The 25,923-nt window shown below is 47.9% G+C and overlaps 1 protein-coding gene across 3 annotated transcripts in view; it reads right to left on the reverse strand.

The window, feature by feature from the left end:
- Positions 1–12,911, reverse strand: part of Traf1 (TNF receptor associated factor 1) — an 18,757-nt gene extending 5,846 nt beyond the window's left edge. Inside the window, exons 1-6 of one of the 3 annotated variants that reach the window (XM_021156363.1) lie at positions 12,659–12,911; positions 10,614–10,652; positions 9,637–9,735; positions 9,067–9,214; positions 7,330–7,414; positions 186–251 (exon numbers count right to left, since the gene is read on the reverse strand). In XM_021156363.1, the coding sequence (XP_021012022.1) occupies positions 186–251; positions 7,330–7,414; positions 9,067–9,188 (273 nt within the window). In that variant the 5' untranslated portion in view covers positions 9,189–9,214; positions 9,637–9,735; positions 10,614–10,652; positions 12,659–12,911. Of the gene's footprint in view, positions 1–185; positions 252–7,329; positions 7,415–9,066; positions 9,215–9,636; positions 9,854–10,613; positions 10,653–10,684; positions 10,722–12,658 lie in introns of those variants that run through there. The other 2 variants (XM_029474206.1, XM_029474207.1) reach the window with 2 other exon arrangements.
- Between the last annotated feature and the right edge of the window lie 13,012 nt (positions 12,912–25,923).

Genomic DNA, 25,923 nt, shown 5'->3' on the forward strand with positions numbered 1-25,923 from the left:
AAAAAAAAAAAAAAAAAGAACCACTTCCCATAGTGCAACAATGATGTAATGGTGGAATTTGTTGCTTGGTGGAATTTGTTGCTTGGTAGCTCATTAGCAAAGGAGCCACCCAGAAGGGAAGGTTTGGAGAGTGAGAGACACAGGGTCTGGGACCATGGAGAGATTTGACACTACCAATCTCTTACCTTGAAGGAACAGCCAACACCTGCAAAGGGACACATGATTTCAGCCTCAGCTACATCAGGGTGAACCTGGAAATGATAACTGTGTCACTGGATGCTAGAGGCATCTCCAAGGCTCACTCAAAGCAACAGGAACTGATAAGGCCAGAACTGGCCAGGCACATGGCTTGACCCACTCTGTTCCTTCTGTCTGGCCTACTTTGTTCCACTTTAGGAGTCCAGCCCTTCTATAATTGTCCTACAGAAAGAGCCCTACTGCACACAGACACAGAGCAAAATGGAGCTAACCCTCAATCTCCAGAGGTAGATGGAAGTGGAATGTGATGCAGGTGACCCTTTGGCTACTCTGTGGGTTTTTCTTTCTTTCACCCTTTCAACCCCCTAATACTAGATAGGAGAGAAAAAAGAACAGAGAGAAAAGGAAAAAGATCCCTGAATTAAGTCAGGGGTCAGAGGGGGTGATGCTGTCATTAGACTACTTCCTGATGATTAGGGAGGGCTGAGTTCCTTGAGGTAAGTATTATCTTTGCCGTCAGGATATCTAATTTCTTCTTGTTTCTTCTTTTCGCATGAGTACTTAAATCATGACCAACAGCAACCAACAACCAACCAACCAACAACCCACCATGTCTCTCAGGGCCCTAGCATTTATGTACTCTCTAAAAAGTCCCCAGAATCCCACATGTCACACAATATCAGCAACTATCTGCAGCTGGCAAAAATCACACCTCTGCTAGAGCATGAGGCAAATCATAGACAACTGCTGGGAACCAGCTAAAGCAGCCCCATAGCTCACACCTGGCATTAAAATGAAAACATTCTTATCATATTCCTGTGTTTTTCAAAGAAACCAGAACTCCAAAATTGTCACTACAATGTGCTGTATGTAACCACAATGAGAGCACGCTACATTTGTCATGACAGCTAAGATAAAGGGCAGCAAGGCCCATCCAGCAAAGATGTGGGTGGGGGCAATGAGAGCAAAACAAGATAGACACCTTGAAAAACTTATGGAAGGGTCTCCTCCTCCTCCTCCTCCTTTTCCTTCTTCTCCTCATTATTATTATTATAAAGGGCCTTACTACTTAGCCCCTGCTGGCCTGGAACTCACTATGTAGAACGGGTTATCCCCATACTCACACAACTCTCCCTGCCTCTGTCATCAAATCCTCTCCCAAGTGCTGAACTAAGCCATGCACCATCATAGTCAGCCATTTTTGGAATTCTGAGTCTCCAGCTTGCATTTCCTACATGCCGAGTGTAAGCGTGTATCACAGTCTTGGTGTATGAGATCAGGGGACTAAACCCAGGGCCATTAGGGTTCTACTAACTGGGCTATGTTCCCAGCCAGCGCTATGGAAGTATATTACAAAAAGCCAAGCCCTACTTACTTAAATTACTTGCTGACAAGTCATAGTCGACCATACTCCACTCCTAGGAATTTATTCAAGAGAAACAGAAAGTCATGTCTACACAGAGATGTGTGTGAATACACATAGCAACCTAATTCACAACAATCCCAATGTACTGACCCCTTTGGCACTTTGATTTCTTAACACACACACACACACACACACACACACACACACACACACACACACACAGAGGAATATTAAAAGAACGTGTTTTCATTTTAATCCCAGGTGTGGGGATACGGGGCTGCTTCAGATTATCCACAGCAGCTGACTATGATTTGCCTCATGCTCTAGCAGAGGTGTGATTTTGCCAGCTGCAGATAGTTTCTGATATTGTGTGACATGTGGGATTCTGGGGAATTTTTCAGTGGTATATAAATGCTAGGGCCCTGAGAGGTGGGGTGGGTTCTTGGTTGGTCGCTGTTGGTTATGGTTTGTTAAGTAGTCGTTCACAAAGAAGATAAAAGAAGAAAAAGAAATTAGATTACCTGCCAGCAAGATCAAACTTGCTACAAAGAACTTAACACCCATAATCAGCAGGAAGTAGTTTAACAATAGCATCCCCTCTTTTCTAACTCCTGATATTATTCAGGGAGCTCTTTCCTTTTCTCTCTATTCTTTTTTTCTCTCCTAACTAGTGTTAGGGGGTTTAAAGGGTGGAAGAAAGGGGGTGGAGAAAGTAGTAACAGACAGGTGTAGCCCAACCTGGAAACCATCTGGGAAGAGCCAGGGCTTCACAAAATGGATCACACAAAGTATCTTCTCCCTACAGAACTCTATTCAGACATCCAACAGAATTAATACTAACATTGGCTATAACATGAAGCTATTGTGTTAAAGGGAAGAAGCCGAGTGTTAAAAGACCTCCTACTCCAGGATGTCCTTCTGAAGAAGTCCAGAAGCAGCATGGTGGCCCTGACTGACAGCAGACATGGCTGGAGGGGCTGGGTGTGCTGTGAGTAACCAGCTCTTTGTAGGACAGAGTCATTTGTCATCTTGCCAGTGGGGACTTGCCTGACTTTGTACACTAACCAGGACTTCATCAAAATGTACACTTAAAATGAGCACATTTTTTCCTACATGTAAATAATAGCTTGATTCTATGAGAACTTGTTTTGACAGAATAATCAAAGGGGATTAGGATGGAAGGAGGGGAGCCAGAGGGCTTCAGGCTGAGCAGACACAAGGCCACAGGACTTGCTTTTCTCATAGCTGGTTCATGCGGTTGGTTTGGGATGCAGAGCCTAGCCTAGCAAAGCCCCACCCACCTGTCCCACTGCCCTCTGTTTGCAGGGACAAGCTGTTCCCAACCAAGAATAGGAAACAGATGTCTGATGGGAGCAAGCAGAGGGTGGCCACATCAGGGAGACACACTGGCTCTGGGGACTCCATTTCAGTGAAGCTTCTCCCACGGGTCACTGCTGTTGACATGTGGCTCAGGGACACCAGACGCAGGTATTTCTGACCTAGGACTCTCTAAGGTTCTATGACTCCTTCATGTCCACAGTTCCCACCCTTTGTGGCTTGAAGTTAGTGCTCAGAAGGATAAGGAGAAGAAAGTGGTACAGAGAACACTGGGATTCGGACATTGCCTACACAGTGGGATGAACCCACAGGTAAGTAGGACTTGTGGGTAGGACAGCCTGCTGTGGGCCTCATGGATGTCTGGCTCATCCTAATGATGATAACCCTAACTGGTCTTACAGTTATCATAAGACTATGAGGCAACATACATAAGTGTTCATAGTGGTTGCCTCTTGGTGTGAAACACACTTCACATGGAATGACTTAACACAATGCACACTTACAATCTCGTAGTTTTGAAGGCTAGAAGTCTACCAGGACACACTGGTGGTGGCATGTTCCTCTGGAGGCTGCTTGCAGCCCTGGCCTGTGGGCCCTCTATCTTTAACGTCTGCATCACCTTCCCATCCCTGTAGATACTTGTCTCCTTCTCACAAGGCCCCTGTGGTTATTCTATGTGCACCCAGGCAGTTGGGGGCACTCTCCCCGATTCAGGAGTCTTCATGTCTACAGGGTCTTTGACTCCCATGATTGTTCCTGCCAGGTCCATATGTCATGTATAAAGCATTTGAGGTTGAAAGGAAGAAAATGCCACCAGGCTATGAAGCAGGGCATTGGAGAACAGCTTTGCCATATGATTTAGGTTCAGGTAAAGCTTCTTTGCCTTGGGCCTTGATATAATGCCTATCAATAAATCAATGGGACTATCAGGATGCCACTGGCTTGCCAAGATTATAGATGCAAACTGTCCACTTTAGGAGTGTGAGGATGGGGAGTTCACACCGGTCATCACACTTCAGAGGACACAGATACAGAGACAGGGAAGAAATGCAGAAGAAAGAGACCCGACTAGTGTCTACATACACAGGGATCCTGGGAACAGAAGACTGACTGGCCTTCCTTAAATGAAGCCTGTTGCAGTTCAGTACAAATAAAAAAGAAGTCGGTACTGTGGCCAGAACCCAATATATGAGTGTGTGTGTGGGTCACTTGATAGTGCCACACATGTTTCCTAGACATAGCCCATGTGGCAGGAGCCCACTGTATATACACACTGGAAGTTCGACTCGACTGCTCAAACCCCTGTCATTTGGGGCTCAAGAAAAAGCCATGGCATTATCGTGAGCCACAAATCAATCTGCTTGACTGAACCTCAGAGGGGAGAAAGTGAGAGAAACAGTTTCCTGTTTGGGGGTGGGGTGGGAGGTGTGTGTGTGTGAGGGTCTCAACAAACTGAGTCAAATGTTATTTTCTAGCTCCTGGGGTGTGTGTGTGTATGTGTTGTATGTGTGCACCCAGGTGCACATGGGGAGCAGAAGAAGACATCAGATACCTGCGCTATCGCTCTCCACCTCGAGACTCAGTCCCTTGAGACAGGGTCTCTCACTGAACCTAGAGCTAGTCTGGTAGACCAACTCCAGCGATCCTGTCTCCACCTTCCACAGTGCTGGTGTTATAGGTATGCAAGGCTAAGCCTAGGTGCTGGGGATTTGAACATGTGTCCCCATACTCACAGAGCAGGCACCCTTATCTGCCCAGCCCTTCCTCAGCCCCAAGTCCCTGGTTTGTCTCCTACTCCACTGTCAATTGTTCAGGAGGATCATTCCAGGCAAGAATGGCCCCTCTTAACTAGGTTATCATTGGCTTTTTAATCTTTGCTTGCTATCTTGGTAACTGGGCCCTTAGTAAAGAGATACTGATCTATCATGAACTAGGAATGATGATGGCAAGCTTGTAAGCAGATGGTATGGGGAGGCTGTGTGAGATGGATGCCTTGGACTGAACTCATCTATTCTCTAGCCTGGCTTCTCTGCCCAGTTTCTATCTCCTAAGTACTCTAAGACACACAGACAATCATGGGAGTGACCACATGCAAAGGATTGGCTTAGTATTAGTCACTTTCCTTAGGTCAAAAGTCCCCCAAAGTTCCCATCAGGGGCAGACATTCCTGTTGTAACTACCCTGTGGCTTAACCACTGTGCCATCTCTCCAGCCTTTTACTTTGTTTGTCCCAAGGCAGCAAGTTTCAGCCTGTGCCCTTATAGAGCCCTGGACATCCCTCAAGTCTCTTAGAAGCTGGGACAGGAGAAAAAATGGGTTAAATAAGAGACCTGGTTCCAGGTGCCTCTTCCATTCAAGCCTGCTTGTATTAGGTTTTATCTTGATAGAGATGAAAATAATTAAAGCTGCCAGATTAAGTGACATTAAAGTCTATCTGGACAGTTTTACCTAACATTTATATAAGTGGTGTGTTTTAATTTTCCTGAGAGAAAAGGACAAACAAGCCTTGGAAAGTATACAGCCTGTTCCCTGTGCTGTACACACAGGGCGCAGAGGCCCACAGTAAGGCACCTGTGTCTGTCCCCATGTGATAGCTGGTCCCAAACCAGCCAAACAGGGAGGGTCAGAAGTTCTTCTGTGGAAATGAACTTGACCCTTATTATTGTGTGAGAGTCCACCAGAGGTGGGGTGTGTGGGGGATGCCGAGAACTAGAAGGGAAAACCCTTCAGTCAGCTCTGGGCAGGGCAGGAAGTCCTTGCACTCTCTGAATGACAAGGACTGGTATAAAGGAAGGGATAGGTGTGGAGCCCCTACTACATCTGCACCAATGGGTAAGAGGAAGGGGAGCCCTGGCAGCTGTTCACCTATGACTCAGATGTCACAGATCCTGGGAAGAACCGTCTAGAACCAACTTAGCATTTCCAAGCATTTTACTAAGGGAGAAATAGGGTCTAGACTTTGCCTCTAGTCACACACTGAGAGGCATAAACCTGTACCCCAAGGATCTATAGGCCCTGTGAACTGCTAGAGGAGCTTTGGCTGAAAGCAGCCTGCATTGGTCTCACTGTGGGGACAGAGAGGATGACCAAGTAGAGACTCTGACCACTAGAAGCTCTGGCATTGAGAGTCCCAGCGTGTCTTCCTCACATGTAAACCAAGAGGCTGAGGTTTATGTGGTGGCTTCTATGTGGTTGGACTTTTGGACTCCACAAGTTTTGTTTGGGATTTGATTTGTGAACATAAAGATGGCCATCCTTTTTCTGTATCTAGTAGAAGATTTACCACAAACCCCCAGTTACCTTCATGTCATTTCCACAAAGAAATATAAAGGAAGGAAACACTCAGAGTAAAGACCAACTCTCTAAATGGAGATAATTGAACTTATAAAACTGAATATTTTTCTATACTTTTGTCATGTCAGCATGAGCTGGTGGGACCAGAAGACCTCTGTGCTACACAGGCTCATGAAGGTCCTTTTAGCTTGGGAGGGGTAGAGGTGCAGAGTTCAAGGCTGTGTTGAATAAGTATGTCTCTCTGGCCCCCTCCAAAGGTCCTTTTACTCCTGGACTCACAGCATGGCCCACACAAGAGGGGATCTGAAAATGGCTTCTTTCTGAATCAGGAACTGGCTGACTTTTTCAGGTCAAGGACCAGAGATATTTGGGGTTTTGAAGTTTCTATTATGAGTGCTCACCTCTGCCGCTGTAGGGAGAAAGTGGCCACAGATAGCAGGTGAGAGTGAAGGTGGCTAGATGCTAATAACACTTTATTTGTAGACATAGACTTTGCATTTTCTAGAGGCTTCATGAGTTCCTAAATGTGATTTCTTCCATCAATTAGAAGCCTATAAACCATTCTTATCCCATCAGCTGCATATAAAACCAGGAGGTGGGCTGGATTTGGCTCAGGAGCCAGCTTATAGACCCCTGCTCTAGTCTAGTCTACAAATGGTGGTTCCAATTGTTCATGAATCAGAACCTGGCTTAGGGTGATGTGCTACCATCACTGTGAATACCTTGCCTTGCTCATAAAGCGAACTCATTGTAGATTCAACACAAAGGAGAGATGCACAGTCAGGGGCCCTATGGGCAACTACCTGCTTTGCACCTGCCTGTCTGAGTTCCCCCTCTCTCTTCCTCCCTCCACTTTCTCAGGAGTTGGTCCTCAGGGGCCTGCCACCCTACTTTTTTTTTTCTTCATTTTTTAATGAGACCAGGTCCTGATTAGCCTGGAAGTCACTATGTGGGGTAGGCCAGCTGTCCAGTGAGCCCCAGGGATCCACGTGTCTCCTCACACACATAGCTTTTATTACATGGGTTCTAGTGATCAAACTCAGGCCCACACAGATGGAGACATCTCATTAGTCTCCAAAAGATGGACAGACCTTCTGATGGACAGACCTTCTTCTTTGTCTATGCTAACGTACCTTCTCCTGAGTCAGAGGGCTTCCTGGGCTCACAGGTTGGAGGTTGTCTGCTCTGCATTTAGGACAGATCCGATCCTCATCATCTCTGGGGAAACACGAACAAGTCTCTCACATAAGGCACCACACCTTGCTGGCACCTTCCATCGGTCACTTGTACCTTCCTGACAGACTTCAAAGCCCGGATCTTGCCTCTTCCAGTAACTTAGAGGCCCATTGCTAAGGTCTTTGAAATCATGGGCATACACTGTTTCATGAAGCTTGCTGTTAGCTGCTTTTGCAGTTCCACTTGCCTTCACCTGATGTTCCCATCCTTATCTATGTGGTGTGGTTATGATTGTCCCACTGTAGAAATCCCATGCAAACGCCTGGTTACAGGGTCTCTTCTGGAAGAATTATCTATTGCCTTTCCCAAATTTGCAAAAATTTTGGATCCTCCCAATATGTCCAATCCCAAGGGATTAGGCAAGGGGTTCTGGGCTTGGAACTCTGTATGTTTTTCTCAGTACCCTGTATGTGGTTCTGGTCTCTCCTTTTTTGGCCAGGGGATGTTGACCTATCTTGACAAGAAGAAGACCTCAGAGTCTGTCTACTGGAAATGGGCATCAGGTTCAGACCAGGGTGCTCTATAGGATATCTGTGCACATAGCTCTGACTGACAGCAAGTGTCCAAATTGCTTTCTAGGTGAGGAGACCGAGGCCATAGGATAGCAAGGCAAATCCAGAGCACAGCACCTCAGGCTGGGCCCCTGCCTGCATGCTCCAGTTAGCTCTGCTCATTCTTCTGCCAGGTTTTCAGTGAGGTGGGGGTTTGGGGAACCCCATATAAGCTCAGAGCATCAGCTGTCCAGGAAGCCCAACAACTGCGGCCTCTACCCTCTTCCTGGCTTTTCCACAGCCACAACCTCTGGCCCTGCTCCTGTAGCCTCCTCCCCTTCGTCACCAAATGTGGACTTCTCATTTGGCTGATTCAGTTTCCCCACATTCTTAACGCTGTAAAGTCCCAAAGAAAAGACCATGCTCAGGGCCCAAGGCCACTTAGGAGTATCCCAGCAGGAAACTCATAGGAGGCAAGGAGGCTTGATCTCTCTGGGGGACTTTGCAGTTCTCATCTATGCAATAGGGGAGTGATTGTATTGCCTCCTGGAAGCTGGTTTGAGGACACAGGGACTGGGTACATGACACACAGCAGGTGCATAACAATTGCTCAAGGAAGGCTGTTAATGCTGCTATTGAGCCAATTATTTACTCTTTAAGCATAAATGTATACCCTACTGTATCTTTGCCCCCTTTAACTGGGTCTAATGGAACAAAATTGTGTTTTTTTATCACAGTTTGATGTTTGCCAAGGGAGGACACATTAATTACTGTAAGAAGTTCTGGGAACATTACTGATGGAGTCTTGGAACAATTCTGTGAGGCAGAAAACAGCTCCACAGATAAGTCATTGGGACTTGGAGACATCCAAGGTCCACATCAGGTCACCCAGTAAGTGGCTGAGTGATGCTTAAAGTTCCACCTTAACAGTAGTTGAACTGACTGACAGCTTCCTGTGGCTACTGATCCATTCACCCACAGCCCAGGGCATGGGCAGTATTCAGAAGAAAAGAGTGTGGAAATGTAGGCCCAGAGAGGTGAAGTTATCTGCTCACAGTCACCAGTTCCCTTCAGCCCGGCATCCCATCAGGGGTTCCTCCCTGGCAGTCTTTCCCACCGGCCCTTGGCTCTTTGTCCCCTCACCTTGGGTTCTCAGAGAGACAGGCTGTGCAGCAGAGAACTCTGGGCTCCGATGGGTCCTGGCAGGGAGCAGGGGGGCAACCAAATTGAAACTCGTTTTCATCAGGGGCTGAGCTGGAGGCCATCTTGGGGTTTCAGGTGGCCAGAAGGTCTGTTAAGTAGAGCAGAGGACCAGCCTTGTGGAGTCTGTAGAGAGAGGTGGGTTCTGGCTCCGGGCCACCCTTTCTGGTGACTTTATCTTTTCCTCTCTGGCTTGTGTGGTACGACGTCATAGCTGAGTCACAGCAAGGGTGGAGTAGGAATTACCCTTTGTGGTTAAAAAAATCCCCTGGACAGAGGCTAAAAACTTTAAGGAGTGTCCAGACATTTTTCAGAATGAGAACGAGCAAGAGACAGAATCAGAGGAAGAGAGTAGTGCCCTGGCTCTCCAGAGTCACTGTTCCTCCGCCTGAGAACCACAGGCTGCCTTCCTCTATCTCCTCCCGGGCCCTTGGTGGAGAGGCCAAGGTTGTTTTGTGTCCCCCACACTCCCAGTACCTCTGAGCCATGTACCTCTGGAACAATGGAGCTCACCTTTCTGATGGGAATCTCCAGGGTTCTGGGTCCTCCAGGATATCTGGGTGGCCTTGAGTAAATGTCACTTTCTCACACTGTCATTTGGCTACCCTATGTCTGAAATAAAATGGATTGCGACAAGTAGTCTCTAGGATTTATGACTGAGGCAACCAGAGGCAGCAGAAAGGCCTCCGATGACCCCACTCTGCCGGTGGCATTGTGCATGAGTCACGATGGTGACAAGTAAATAGGGCCCTCCCTCGCTTAAGCCCAAGACCTCCCCACCTCAGACTCGCAGTGCCTTCCTCCCAAGCCCCACTCAGGAAGTCATAGGTGGCTGTGTATCTGGTCAGGAGCCACCACTTCCCTGTTGAGAACAAAGCCCTGGAGGAGTCCAGGTGCATGGGGGGCTGCTCTTAGCAGCCCATCAGACTGGAGATGCATGTGTGCATGAGACGAGAACATGAAAAACATACAGCTGACTGTGTGCTGGGCTGACTGTGTGCTGGGCAGAGTTGCTCCTGCGATCCTTACAATCCTTCTGTAGCTACATACAGTTCAGTGAAGCAAGGTGTGAGGCTCAAAAAGGCACAGCCTGTGGTAGAGCAGTGGGCTGTGCTCTTCCAACATGGAAGAGATAAGAATGAGGCAGCACGGTGAAGTTTCAGAGCCTGGGATGTGTGTTAGAGCACCAGGTTCTTCAGGCTGTCAAATGACAAAGTGACCTCTGTATACCTTTCCATCCAACAAAACTGCTCTGTGCCTAGACAGGTCTGGAAGGGGATCACAGATCCATCACATGGTCTTATTTATTTATTTATTTATTTATTTAGAGATAGGGTCTCACTATGTAGCCCTGGCTGGCTTAGAACTTGCTATGTAGACCAGGTTAGCCTTAAACTCACAGAGATCTGCCTGCTTCTTCTTCCAAGTGCTTGGCATTAAGTTGAGCATCACCATGCGCCACTATGGCAGCCTTACCACACCCCACTCACCACACATTCTTCAATGTGTCTGAGCCTCACTTTCTGTATCTGTAAAATGGGGATAAAAATGTCTATTTTACCCAGTAGCTGAGGTGATCAAATGAGATGGTGTTCCAGTTTCATTTCTTTTGCTATGATAAAACACCCTGACGAAAAAAAGCAAAGTGAGAAGAAATTTATTTGGCTTACAATTCCAGGTTCAATTCCATCATTGATGGGGTGTGTTGGGGAGTCAAGATAAGACTCTAAACAGCTAGTCAAATCACATCCACAGTTAGGGACAGAGGGAAACAAATGCATGGATGCTTGCTCCTTTGCACTCAGCTTAGTTTCTCTACTCTTACACAATTTACAGTCCCCTGCCTAGGGAATGGTACCACCCACAGTGGGCTGGATGTTCCTACGTCAATTAACTCAAGTATGACAATCTCCCACTTTGTGCCCACAGGCCAACCCAATCTAGACAATCTCTCATTGAGACTCCCTTCCCAGGTCATGCCAAGTTGACCATTATAGCTAGATGTCACAATAGGTAAAGGTGTGGCAGGGGCCTTGACTGAAGTGGCCTGCTCCAAAAGCTTTGATAATTTATTCAGGTGATGGCCACACCCTTCTTTTCCTCACAATGAGAGATTTAAAATGGCAAATTACTCTTACACAGTGTTTGGGCATCTATCAGCTTCCTTGAGCCTCCCAGGTGGTCAGGTCAAGTTAGACTCTGTTATGTCTCTAGATAGCGTCAATGGTCTACCAAGCCTGGGGTGACACCAGAACATCTAGTGGCTGCTGGCCAAGAGGTTACTCCATCCTACAGACTTCCAACTGAACCCTCCCCAGCCTACTCAGCTAATGATCTCTCATCTCCTTGCCTGCTCTTAGAAAGGCATTCCCTTAACTCCGTCCTCAGCCTGACCAGCAACCCCCTGCACCCCACATGTCCTTTCCTTTTCCGACTTGGACACAAGGGAGGCACCCAACCTTCTGCTCCATCCAGCTTCTGGATCCTTTTCTCTTGTCCTAGCCTCCTCCCCCCTCACTGACTCCACATCTCCCAGCTCCTGCTACCAGCATTAGAATACTCCCACAGGGCTGTGGGCTAAGACAACAGGCACTGCTGCTTGGGTGCTACCAGTTAAGTGGTTTGTTTTTCTCAGTACTGGGATCAGACCCAAGGCTGCGTACAAGTGCTTGCTAACCAACCAAGCCACAGTTCCAGCCTCGTTTTAAGTACTTTAACAAACATTTTGTCAATATTTCCCTCCAGTCTTTGGAGACCCCCTACTCTATAGCCCAGGGGTCCAAGGCACAGATAAATTGAGTGACTTGCTCAAGACCTTAAAGCTAGAGAGGCAGGAAGGACTGAGACCAGACCTGCGCTTTAAAATGAGCTTGGCAATTATCCCAAATTCTTCTCCCATATCTACTCTCTCTTCTCACACCGCAATACAAAGTTTAAAGAAGATTGTCAGCACAGCTGCTGAAACTCCAGGGAATCTACTCAGCCCTGTCATAAGCCCACACGCTGTCAAATGCTCTGGGCCTGCCCTAATTTCAGTCTCATCAGAAGCAGGCCAGTGGACTTCTAACCTTCCCTTCTATGACAGCACTTTCCTTCACACCCTTCAGAGTTATTTTTTACACCGCTGTGGCTCTTTACAGGTCTCTTTCACCGCCTTCTCACCTTAGACTCATCTCCATGGCTCCCAGAATGGGAAATCTATCTGCTGAACAGAGGCGTCCCAGCCTCCTTCTAGTTTTCAGGGACCCACCTGGGCCACACCCCACACGTTGGAACATCTCGGTGACAGTGCCCTTATTGGGATCCCATGGCCTACATGCTGCCTTTAGCCTGCACATGCTGTCTAGTCGCCTACCTATGACTCCCTGCCTATCTGCCCCCTTTCCTTCAGCAGGTGATGTCCCCTGCCACATCAGAACGAGCTCAGAGCTGAGGGCAGAACTGAAGTGACAGCTTAAGGATCAGAGCACCGCTCAGGAAGGGAGAGAGGCTGAGTATGCTCGCACTTGGGGACCCGCGGGTGCCAGCAACCAACCTGTGCGCCGCCTTCTGCTCGCACCCGGCCGGGCTGTAGCGTCCTTGGGGCAGAGAACCGGGCTGGGCTGGCGGAAGCCAAGGGAAGCTGGGCTGGGCAGGCGGGTGGGACTGAGCTCGGCTGGCTTCGGAGGCTGGCCGGGGGCGGGGTGATCGCTCCTCCCTCAAGGAAACAGAACTGGAGTGCGTCTGTTGGGGTCCTGGTGCTAGCTGACTCCTAGCACTCCATCAGTGACTGCACTCCTGAGATACTCAGCACACACACAAACAATATTGAGCTCCAGCCTGAAATGCCGCAAGGCTAGAGTGGAAAAACAGTAAGCTACAGTGGATTCTTGTTAAGAGCCCAGGACCCGGCAAACTCTGCCAATCTCTGTGAATGGTGCAGATAGCAGTGTGATAGTGTAGTGCTCTTGGCATTGGGCGCTAAAGAAACTGGGTGAAGCAGGGAAGTGGTTGTGCTTTTTAAGCTAAACACACACAGCATTTGATAAACACACACACACACACACACACACACACACACACTTACTCCAAAGAGTTAGGGAATTTAGTGTCAGGATATACGTTTAGTTTAAAAGATTAAAAAACCAACCAACCAACCGGTGTAATTTTTGCAAACCAGCAATCTCACAAGGGCGCCGTCTGTCCGCAGATGTCCACTGGCTCCTGGTCAGATGGTCAGTGGTTCTTTATCTGGTTAATTTGGCTTGGGCTCCTTACTTGATTTCTAACTGATTGATTTGTTTGTTTTGAGACAAGGTCTTCCCGTGTAGCCCTGAAGACTCCAAACTGTAAGCCATGCTCCTGCCTCAGCTTCCCAAGCACAGGACCTACTTGGTTGGGCTTTTGTTTGGATGAGGGAGGTGTGTATGTCTCCCTTCCATAGCAGGTCTGCTGTTGGCTTCAGGTTTCTAGCAGGCAGGTGATACTGCATCTGGGTGGCTGGTGGAATAAAGACTTCTGGGACTTGACTTGGAAAGGGGATGTCTGCCTGACGGCAAGTATTGTGTCTCAGGAACCCCGAAAATACAACCTCTGCGATTTGTGCAAGCATGGTCAGAGGTGACCTCTAAGGATCTTTCATTCATCTGCTTTTATTTTATTTTATTTTATTTTTTGAGACGGGGTCTTGCTATGTAGTCTAGGCTGGCTTAGAATTGGTAAGCCTCCTGCCTCAGTTTCTCAAGTGCTAGGATCACAGGCATATGCCACTCAGCCCACTGTGAGCCTTTGAATTCTAACAGTAACGGTTCTTTCTTAGTTTTTGGTTGTGACCCTAGCTTTAATGGCTGATCTACCTCTTGCACACAAAAGTCACCGATTCTCAAGTGCAATTGGTGAAGTGACATTTCTCAAGCGTGGATGTTGTAAGATCCCCTCTCTGGTCTCACCTTTCTCGGACCACCCCACTTTCCTCTCTGCCCTAGGGTAAAGAAAAAAAGAGCAGGCAGTCTGACCTCACACTTCACACGCCACATCCTGTTTTCAGATGAGTGAGTTCATATGCTGGAAATTTACCAAGGGAAATAGTTTAATTTCGGAAAGTACCCAAAACTCATCTGTAGTCACCCGGCTTAAATTTGGGGGCTCTTGAAACAGAGGGGGCATCACCGGAGGATCACTAAATGCCCAGGGATCAGCCAGGCAGTGGAAATCAAAAGCCGAGCATGGATGAAGCTTTGGATTCAGAAAGAAAATAAACCATTTGGAGACCATTCGCCTCTACCCAGGTCACTTGTCTTACTTTTCTAAAGATAAGTTTCAAAAGAGGAATCGTCTCCCTGGCGAAGGCCTCATATCTGGTAGGCTGTGCCTGGGGCTGTGTGGGAGGATCGGGAAAGCAGACATGGGCGACGGGGCGTAGCTTAGCTGATGAAGAACTTGCTTGGTACTTTTGAGGACCTGGCTTCTCTCCCCAGCACCACATGAAACTGGGCGTGGAGTCAAACACCCCGAAGATGGGTGAAGGGGATCAGAAGCATAAGGTTGTCCTTAATTATACAGAGAAGCGCATGCTCGTCTGAGCCCGTGATCATGTATGTCTCCGCCCATTTCCTTCTCACTCACACCTGTTCCTTTGGATCTCAGAGCCACTGAACCGCAAAGGTTTCAGTCTCAAGTTCTGTCTCAGTTCCGCAGCAGTCAGACCTTTGACATTGAAGGGGACCGCCTGGCTTTCTACAGTTTATATAGAGTTTGTGGTAGCTGCCATGCAGTTGTGGGCGGGCTGAATGACAAGGAGGATGCTGGGTAATTAACATGGGAGTCATTGTGCGCTGAAGAGGAGAGTCCTACACAGGTGAATGCCCTAGAACTGCTTCCAAGTGTCTGGCCCTGCTTCCTAGGGGTAGATTTATGGTCCAGTTCTTGGACATAGAGCAGAAAACTGGTGAAAACCGAGGTGGTCCTGATGGCTTAGGGCTGGGTTGAAAGGCTTTGTGCCCTGCCCCTACCCCAGATATAGAGACTTCAGAATGAGCACTGAGCTAGAAGCTAAGGCGGCTTCTGTTTTGTTTTATGTTTCTCAGTCACTCAAATAGGTTTTTTTTTTTTGTTTTTTTTTGTTTTTGTTTTTTGTTTTTTGTTTTTTTTTTCTGAGAAGGGGGATGGAAGTGAACACTTAGGTAGAAAATGCAAGACATAATAGTTTATAGATATTTTTGGTCTCTCCCTCTGCGTTTGTGTGTGCAGGTGCAGGTGTGGATGGAGGTCAGAGGTCAGCCTTGGGTTTCATCCCCTAACCCCCATCCCAGAGCTGTTCATCTTATTTTATAGACAGGATTTCTTACTGAGATCTGGGATTTGAAGATTAGCCCAGGCAGGCTGGTGAGCAAGCCCCAGAGGTCAGCAGATCTCTGTCTCCAGCACTCCAGTGCCCAGGACCACGCTGACTACTGTTTCTGTGTGGCTCCAGCGTGCGGCCTTAGGAACTCAAGTCTGTGTGGAAAGCGCATTACTGAATGAACTGCCTTCCCCAATCCAGTTTAGAGAATTTTGTTTTATTTCAGTTTTTGTTTGACTTTTGAGACAAGGTTTCTCTATGAAGTCCTGGCTGTCCTGGAACTCACTCTGTAGATCAGGCTGGCCTTGAGCTCAGAGATCCACCTGCCTCTGCATTCCGAGGGCCGGGATTGCAGGCATGTGCCGCCACTGCTGGGTTAGATTTACTTATTTTTTTAAGGCAGAAAATGACTTTAATGATCATAAAACACACTGGATTTTTCCAAACTTAGTCTGTCTACAGATTTTATTTTCATATACTCTCAAAAGGAGCCCAAATACACAAGCAGATGGATAGAGAGAAGGATGTAAGCAGGAGAGGTGGCCAGGACCGGCTGTCCCCTCTGCTGCCTCCTGGATCTTGGGCTCTAGCCCTCCCTCCCGCCCCCCACCCCAGCCATTGGAACACAATCTACAAATAATGCATGAATTAGATGTTCTCAGGTCCCAGATATGGGAAGGGGATGTGCCTAGCCTGCCTCTGCAGTCCCCGCCCACTCGCCTCCCACCCCACCCCCCGGCACGCCCACCTTCACTTCCTGTACTTCGACAGGCCTGGGTCACACCAGCCTTCTGCTCCAGCCTGGAACACTGGGGTCTGTGGTCGTGGTAAAAGTATAGCAACGAGAATAAGTGGCTCCCTATAATTTGATGTCAGTCATGGCTCTGAACGAATCTCGTTCTCATCTTTAGAAAACTGAGGCCTTGAGGTACATAATTAGGCTCAGGTCAAACAGCCAGTGATTGGCAGCCTTGGGAAGGGTGGGCATCTGCCCTAGATACTTGTGCTTTTCTACTGTGATCCCAGACAAAGCCGAACTCAAACCTGACCATGTTCTCCCGCTTTGGGCCTGGAGTGGCAAAGTTACAGGATGGAAATTATGCTTCCTCTGACACTTTGCATGCCGCCATCATGAGGGCGACGGTTGGGAACTGTGGGGCCACCTGACTCCGCATCCCTAATACACCAGCCTTTCTGCAGCTTAACTCTTTGGCATTTCCTTCGCAGGCTGCCGACCCCGAATCACTTATCCACATTTCCACTTTAGAGGGCGCTTTTGAGAGCACAGCCAGTCCCCCGCCCCGCCCCCCCAAGACACAGCTCCACCGTGTGTGTGTGTGTGTGTGTGTGTGTGTGTGTGTGTGTGTGTGTGTGTAAAGGCCACCAGGCAAGGTCCTGGTGCCCTAGTGGCTGTCTCCCAGAACAGGACAACGTGCAGAAGGAAGTGAATGAATTCACCCGGCCCAAAGCAGCCATCTGACATGGTCCTGCTTTCTCATTCTTCTTGAGATGTAGAGCCAGAGGGGGCTTGAACGCTCATACTGAGCAGAGTCAGAGACCCCACCCCCACCTCCCAGTGCCTCCTGCTCATTCTTCTCACCGCCAAGTCTCATGTCAGAAAACGTACATACAGGACAGCTTTCCAGTCACTACCAGCTTAACCTCTGCTGACATCTGACTCAAGTGCTGGGTTCTGCAATGCAGGGCCATCGTCACAGGAGTTTACACAACTGCTGTTCACAGCAGATTAGAAAAACACTCAATGAGCTCAGAAAATCTAGAAAAGCTAGAGCTTATTATGGGTGTGTGTTTGTTTAAGTGGTAGTTGAAGGCATTCTTGCTCTACATAACTAGAATTTTTAAAAAATTTCATTTTAAAATTTTTTCCCTTTTCTGTTTCATCGGAATCTAAGGGCACACCAAACGATAGAAACGAGGCTTACGGATCCGTGGCATTACTCGATGTGTGACCTGGCGGGGAAGCTGTCATTGCTCTCGTGTGTTGCCCAGGCTTAGGTGCCTGTGTGCTTATCTTCCATCAGGCTGTTAGTGAGACCTAACAAGACCACCTGTAGAAAGTTTAGGGCCAGTGAGATGGCTTTGTGGGCAAAGGTGCTTGCCGCCAAGCCTGACGAACTGAGTTAGATTCCAGGATCTCCATGGTGGAAGATGAGAAACAGTTTGAACAGGATGTTCTCTGGCCTTCACATGTTCACTGCTGTGGTGTGTGTGTGTGTGTGTGTGCATAGACACAAGTAAATAAATGCTTTATTTCAGGAAAAAACAGTTAAGGATAACGTAATCATCAGAAAACATTACGTTCGTTTTTGATGTTACCCTTCGGATGTTGTAAAGTTAGAAATAATGTGTTAATAAAAAATTAAAAAAAAAAAACCAAACAAACCAGAAGTCTGGGTTTGTTGAAGGCAGACACTCTGGTGTTTTCCCCCCATCTCAATAGATCCAGATTCTAAATTTAAAACGCCCCGAGCCCTGCAAAAGTTCTCTGCATTCTAAGCACCGGCTCGCTGGGATCTTCTGAGATAACTGTTGACTGGGCACTTTGCAGGTGATGTAGATAGATGTCATGTCATGGAAAGGCCACTGTCCTCGGTGCAGGTTGTAGTAGGAATCTTTTGTGCAGTGTGTGGACGCTTCACCTGTCAATAATGTTAACTTAGGCAGGAAATAGGGAGGTGGAAGTTCCGGTACACAGAGAGGATTCTGGGAGAGTCGGAGGCATGGGAAATTCACCAGAACGCAGATGGAGAGAGACATGAGACTGAAGGATTATTGAAATAGGAGCTAATTGGGGAACAGAGACAAAGCTATTGGCCTAGACGTTTATTCATAAAGAATTCAGTCTTTGGGCTGGAGAGATGGCTCAGTGGTTAAGAGCACTGATTGCTCTTCCAGAGGTCCTGATTTCAACTCCCAGCAACCACATGGTGGCTCACAACCATCTGTAATGGGATCTGATGCTCCCTTCTGGTGTGTCTGAAGACAGAGAAGTGTACTCACATATAGAAAATAAATAAATAAAACAATTTTTTTTAAAAAAAGAATTCAGTCTCAGAGCTGTTACTTTGGGGAACTTGGGTGTAGGTAGCAAAGCTGGAGGGTATAGCAGGTGGCAAAGCTGGAAATTATAACAGGTGGCAAGGTCCAGGGGAAGAGCTTGACAGATAAAAACAACCCCTGAAATCCCACACTGGGGAAGGCCTTAACCCGAACCCACTCCTCTTTGCCTTCGCTGGCCGCCCATGTGCCATGAGCTCTGTGACTGTTTTTGCTTTGTATCAACTCCTTCTTTCATGGACTGTGGAAATCAAGGCTCTCTCCCAACAGCAGGAACATCAGCAGGGGCCTCCAGATTACTACTCCACACTGTGTGAGCCATGCTTTTGCTGGCTATTGGCTAGTGCAGAAGAACGAGGCTTATGCCTGAAATCAGTGGCAGTTGGCGTCTGGTGGAAGCAGGATTCAGTCTGATGGTCCTCTGATGCATCATCCTGAGGACTCAGGCTCAGGGAGAAAAATGAGGTGTATTGGCCAGGGTTCTCGACCTGTGGATTGCTGCTGCTTCGGGGTCGAATGACCCTTTTTCAGGGGTTGTCTAAGACCTTCAGAAAACACAGATATATATGTTACATTTCATAACAGTGACAAAATTGTAGTTATAAATAGCAATGAAAATAATATTATGGTTGGGACTCACCACAACATGAGGGACTGTATTAAAGGGTCACAGCATTAGGAAGGTTGAGAACCACTGCTCCAGAGGAACAGACCTTATAGAATAAATCTATATATAGAGAAAGGGGGTTTATTACAACGCTTTACAGGCTGTGGACCAGCTAGTCCAACAATGGCTGTCCACCAGTGGAAAGTCCAAGAACCCAGTACTTGTTCAGTTCATGAGGCTGGATGTCTCAGCCTTCAGTATATACCAGGATACTGAAAACTGGGCTCTAATGCTAGTGACAGAATGGATTTACCAGCAAGGGGAAGAATAAGAAGAAACACACACACACACACACACACACAGAGAGACAGAGAGAGAGAGAGAGAGACAGAGACAGAGACAGAGAGACAGAGAGACAGAGACAGAGAGAGACAGAGAGAGACAGAGACAGAGTGAGCCACGTGAGTAAACTTCTTTCTTCCATGTCCTTTATACAGGCTGCCAGTAGAAGGTGTGGTCCAGACTAAAGGTGTGTTTTCTAACCTAACAAGATATGGGTTTAAGGAGAGTCTTTCAGCTTCAAATGATCCTATAAACTAAAAATCCCTCTCAGGTGTGCCTGCCAGCTTAGGGTTTTAGCTAGCTCTAGATGTGATCTATTTGACAATCAAGACTAGCTATCGCACACAGTGTGAGGAGCGCTGTTTCTTAGAAACTGGACACCTGCTTTCCCTGTAGCAATGGGGGAGATGTTCTCCCATCCTTGTACCACATGTCCCCCTTAAGAGGGGGAGAATTTTCTCATCACATCCTTTATTGTTCAAACCCTGAAGCTGGGGAAGGGGTACAGCTCACTTGTTGCTTTCCATATTTAGGCTTACAGAGGCACCAGGAACCACGGTAAGAAAATGCTGGAAGGTTCTACTAAAGGCCTAGTTTTTTTGAACTATGGACTTTTTTTTTTTTTTTTTGAGGGAAGCTATGTGTAATCCACTCCTCTGATGGATTCCTCTTACAGCTCAAGCTAGACGAATTCCCAGCACAAGCCAAGACTTGGGAGTAGGAATGCAGGGTAGGAGTATAAGACTGAGAATAAGGGCAGTAGCCTTTGCTCCTCAAAGAATCCCATATGGGGGGGCCAGGCAGGCTATAAAAGGGTGCTGTTGCTTGCTCATCATTTCTGACCTCCTTTCCTTACACAGGGGAATGGGGAGCCGAGAGAGAACCCAGCTTGCACCATCTGTTCAAGGCCCAGACACATCTTTTGTCTCACTGCCTTTTGTCCTAGAACTTCTCAGTAATACCTTCTACTTTTGGTGCTTTGTTTATTTTTCTGCTCAGATGATGATCTCTCTTCAAGACAGGATCCCAAGGGCCAAGGGGCAGAATAGACATGACTCTGAAGGCCCCTGTAAGCCCTAGACTACCTCTTGCGTGCAGTGGGAGCCCAATTAATATTTGTTAGAATAGATTTGTCATCCTAAGAGGACCCAGTGACACCAGGAAACCATCATTCCTGGGCTTCACATCTGTGGGCTTCAAAAATGTATTTAAGGATCTCATTTTAAAAAAGATGTCTAAATACTTTCTGGGGAGGCCATTGTCTACCATATTTCAGACCTATTCTTGCAATACACATATACATACTTGTGTATGGATACATGTGCATATGTGTATGGGCATGCAAGCCTGTACAGGCCAGAGGCTGTTTTTGGGGCGAGGCCATCATACCCTCTGCCTCATTTATTTTGAGACAAGGTCTCTCACTGAACCTGGAGCTCAGTGATTTGGCTTCATGGCTGGCATGCCTCAGGGATCGCCCTGGTGCCACCCATACAGGTGCATGCTGCTGTGCCCAGCTCCTTATGTAGGTCCTGAGGAGCCAAACCCAGGTCCTCAGGTGACCACAGCAAGCATTTTGCCAGCTCTTTTCTGTAACTAGTGTCTGGCTCATAGCCACAGATTTCCATGGAGGACAGTCAGGCACTCTCTGTCCTCTGTTGGGACCAGAGAGGATGGGGGAGGCCAGCTCTCTAGCATTAGCTCCTGGCCCTGTCCTCCTTCTCCTTCCCAGAGAACACGTCTGCACAAAGCACCCCTGAGCTGCCTTGGATCCCCTCCAAGCACTGCTCTGGAAACCAACCAGGCGAGAGAGGCTAGGGTGCCCCTGGGAAGGACACGTCTATGAGGAGCAGTAGCTGTGGCATGCAGGCACACACATGCTCATGGCTGCAGAACCCTCCAAAGGAAACTGGAAATCTAGATTTTTTTTTTCCCTGTGATACCATCATTTTTAAGAACACACCATGAACAAAAGTCAAAACCAACCAACCAACGGCAACAAAAAGCCCCTCAAACCACATGAGATTGTCCACATTTCCTGTCTGTGGGCCACTAGGTGAGACCTCTGGTGGAACCTGGCATCCCATAAACATCGTGAGTAAAGGTGTGGATTTGACGAGATGCCACTCATGCAGGCCGGACACATTCTAGTGTTTATCCAGATGTGGATTTACGACCAGGGTCATCACTGAAAATTGGCACATGCATGCTCTCTCCTAGGACATGGTCTTAATACTTACATTTCTCATCCAAGAAGAGCAAATGTTGAGGAAGCTGCCAGGTGTCACCTAGCGAGTGGGCGGCTGGATTGGAATGCCAGGTTGTCTGACTACAAATCCAGTGTCTGTCAGTACCACTCAAGCTGCCTCTTAGACACCCAAAATGAAACTGCATGTTAGTTTGCTAAGCCCCATGAAGTTAGTGATGGTATCTTTTTAAATCATGGTTGCAAAAAGAACATAGAAATTATGCAACAAGCAACTTGAGGGATTGTACTTATAGTTACACACAAATATGCATCCAGACATGGTACACATAAACATACATAACCAGTTATGTATGCATGTGCATGCCCACGCTCCATCATGCATGCCATTGCCCTCATCTCTCACTTCCTAGGGCATCTGAGTCTAGACTGGGCCACCCCACAGTCTCTCTGCCTGCCCTGTGCCAGCCTCATCTAGTCTTCACCGAGAGTTTCCTGGAAATCTGACTGCGGCTGTGGTCTTCTTTTTTCCCTAACCCAGGAGACAAATCGGCACTTTTGTTTTTTCAAAGTCTGGGTTTCGTAAACCTGGAATCGTTCCTTAATTTTTCCACTAGAAATTTCCTTGGCCTATTGCCTTTTTCCAGGACTTCGGCCAGGAGGTTACACTTGGAGCGCCCTCTGCTGGGCACCGTTCCCCCAACCTAGTGGGCACTTGCAGAGGGGATGTGGTTGGTCTCTCTCCTATATCATCAAACAGGGAAACCAAGGGTGGCGGAAGGGGGTGGGAGGGGGGAGGGTGATGCTGGGATGTGTGTGCTCATCTTAAGTATGTGCTAATGTGTGTGCTACCAGTGGGTGGACTTGTGTGTGTGTGTTTTCATTATTGAAAATAAAAGAGAAAAGTAATTCTGAGTTCCAACTAAAGGTACTGGACTCTACTTAGGGCCCTTGAGTGGGACCAGTGACAGGAGTAGGGACATCACCTAACTCAGCCTTATTCTTCAGTGCCCATCACATTTAACAGGTGGGAAGCTAAGACACAGAGAGGTGTTTAGAGAGGAGCGGGAGGGTTGTTTTTGAGCATCTGTCCTGTCCACAGATGGTTAAACCTGCAAAATCTCTGCCATTTACCTACGCCTCTTGAGGTGCCTAGTTTTGTTCTTTATTTAAAGATTAAGACACTGAAGTCTCACATAAGGAAGAGAAGGGAGAATTGTCTTGGGATTTGAATCCAACCCACTGTCCTCTCATCTTCAGAGACTCTTGGGTTTCCCCATTTGGCCCAAAGCAGAGGCTGACACAAGACACAGCACAGTGCTCCAGCTCAGGGATGAAAGTCCTTGCCTGTGACTCTTCCTAGGGTGCTGTTCCCAGCCCTGATGGGGCTCTTGGAGCCCTGGGCTTCAGTGGGGAGTAGGGACCCAGAGCCAGAGCAGTGAATTCAGGACCAGGTGCCTCTCTAGATACTCAGTTCCACTTTGCAGCTGTCCTGAAAAGAAAGCAGGTCCCGGAAGGCAATGCGTTTGCGTTTTGTTTTAAAGGGTTCTGGTTAATGGTGCAAAGAAATGCAGAACGTATTTCAGCATCTCGAGACTCTTCCCCTGGCTCTTGGTCCCACCTGGCTTCCCTTCCCACTAGGCCTCATTTACACAAAGGACTGCCTGTCCTCATCCCCTTTTATGACTCCTGTCTGAAATCCAAATCCTGGCCATTATTTTTAATCGACTGAATCATTAATTGTTTTCCTTCGAGCATGTCAGGTCACAGGTCAACTTTGGGTGTTGCTTCTCAGCAGCCGTGTACCTTGTGTTTTTGAGACAAGGCTAGCTGGCCAGCTAGTTCCAGGGATCAGATCTCCTACCTCTGCCTTTCTAGAGCTGGGATTACACACACATACCACCACAGCCAGCTCTGGAGATTGGACTCAGTTCCTCATGCTGACACGACAAGCATTTTACCAACAGAGCCGTCTCCTCAGCACAATCCTGGTCACTCTTTAAAACCCTTCTCAGAGGTCACCTCTGTGGAGCCTTCTCTCACTCTGCCTCGCTCTTCTCTCACAGGCCCTGTTGTGGGTGGAACATCCTGGGAAACTAGCGGGTTCAACTTTGATCTCCCCCATACAGGCATCACAGTGTGCAGGTGATGCGTGCACTTTATCTGGCTTTTGTATTCTGTCCCAGTAAGAACCGAGAAAGACTGGGGTTGAATGGGAGTTTGCTAAAGAAAGCAAGAGATAAATGAGCTTTTCTACTTCTCAAGTGAAGAAAGGGAAGCTTTCTGGAGTTGATTCAGAGTTAGTCCATGGCATGGTGGTTTGAGGAGCAGAGACCGCACAAACACTGTCTCATAGAATGGAAAGCCTGGAGGTGGGCAACCACTTAGCCAAGCAAGGCAGAGGGGAAATAGCTCTGCTCTCATCAGCCTGTGCTCCCCCTGTTCTTGTGTACAAGATGACGGCCGTACACAAAGGAGATGTGAAGTCCTTCTAGGCCTATCTCGCATGCGGTGGAGGGGACAAATCACAGAATGGGGAGGGATCAGAGAGCAGCAGGTCCTGCTGGATTCAGACAGCTGCAGAAGTTAGCAATGTGATGCTATAGGGCAGCATCAAACAAGGGCAAGGAGTTGTAGAGACTGCTCTAAGGAGATGTCTGGAGCCCCACGCACAAGTGCACACAGAGCCAAAGCCCTTGGGAGCCATCGTACAAAGCTCTGGTCAGGTGAGAGTTCTTCTGTCGCTTGCCTCCATGTCTCCTCCCTACCCATCTCTGCCCAGGCAGGGCAGCGGAAGATGTGAATGTACTCAGTGCCACTGGAGCTCAGTCAGAAGACACTAGGATAGTAAATCGCACACCACACATTTAAGATTTATCACCACAATTGTCAGCAGAGACGCCATAGCTAGAAAACAGAGGAGGGAGGTCTTGAGAGCAAAAGCAGCCACTGCAATCAAACCTCCAGCTACAGAAATCCACCCGTGGCGGGCCCTGCCAGCATGGGTAAAATGTCTGCATCTTAAATCAAGTTTGGAATCTTTCTTTTGTACGGGACTGAATACTGAATGTCATTTGCTGGCAATGTGACCCCTAGGACCTCCTACCTCTCAAGGCTGATCGAGGTAGTCATAGGTGTTTAAGGCTTCCGTGGAAGGCAGAGACAGGACTCCATTTTCTTTGCTCCTGGATAAGCTCTCTCGGGTGGTAAGGAGAGAACCTGATTCCCGAGTGTATGTAATGAGTTCTGTCTGCTGCATTCAGGTACCACATTTGTTACACTGGGAAATGAATCTCTTCTAGTTAGTGCTTCCAGTTGAGGGTGTTTGCTTTCTGCCTTGCAGCTAAGAGTGCGTGCTTGCCTCAGTCAGAGACACTTAACCGTCAGCACAAAAACTCGGCTGTATCAGGCTTCCGGCTTCCTCCTTCTGGGGACCCAGCTGTCCTCAGGTTGAGGGGCTCCCTTTTATCCTCACGCCTGGGTTGGAAGTTCTAAGACAACCAACTTCTGACCTGGTGCTCTGCTGCAGCACAAACTATAATTCATACCTGCCCTGCTCCAGATCCCGTGCTTAGGACAGAGAGGACAGAGCAAGACCCCATCCTGAAGAGGCTTCCAGGGAATGATAAACCACAGGGGCAGGACAAGCTGCTTAAAGGAAAGTAAAAATTCTGAACTTGGGTACCAGGTAGAAATGCAGGTAAGGAGTGCACACATTGTGGCCACAGTGGAGTGGCCGAGTCCTGGATGGCCATGAGTGATACACTGGTTAGTTTATATCTGGTCAACTTGACACAAACTACAATCTCGTGTGAGAGGGGAGCTCAGTTTCCCCATCAGATTGGCTTGTGGGGCCTTTACTTATTAATGATTAATATAGGAGGGCCCAGTCCACTGTGGGCAGTGCCACCCCTAGGCAGGTGGTGGTCTTGGGTTGTATAAGAAAGCAGGCTGAACAAGCCACAGGGAGCAAACCAGTAAGCAGCACTCCTCCATGTTTCCTGCCTCTGCTTTTTCTTGGGTTCCTGCTCCAACTGTGCTGGAGAGTCTAAGCCAAATAGACCTCATTCCTCCCCCGACCCCTGGTAGCCATAGAAGGCAAACTAGGACAGTAGGCCAGCCATGCAGGCACTCGCAAGGGCCGTGGCTGGAACCAGGCTAGCCAAGCCCCTGAGAAGCTGTTACCAGGAGGAATAACTGAAGGGCATACTTTAGGACTTGTCCCTTTTCTACCTCTCCACAGGCCAT

The sequence above is a fragment of the Mus caroli genome, chromosome 2 (assembly GCF_900094665.2).
Source record: "Mus caroli chromosome 2, CAROLI_EIJ_v1.1, whole genome shotgun sequence".
NCBI classification, from domain to species: domain Eukaryota; kingdom Metazoa; phylum Chordata; class Mammalia; order Rodentia; family Muridae; genus Mus; species Mus caroli.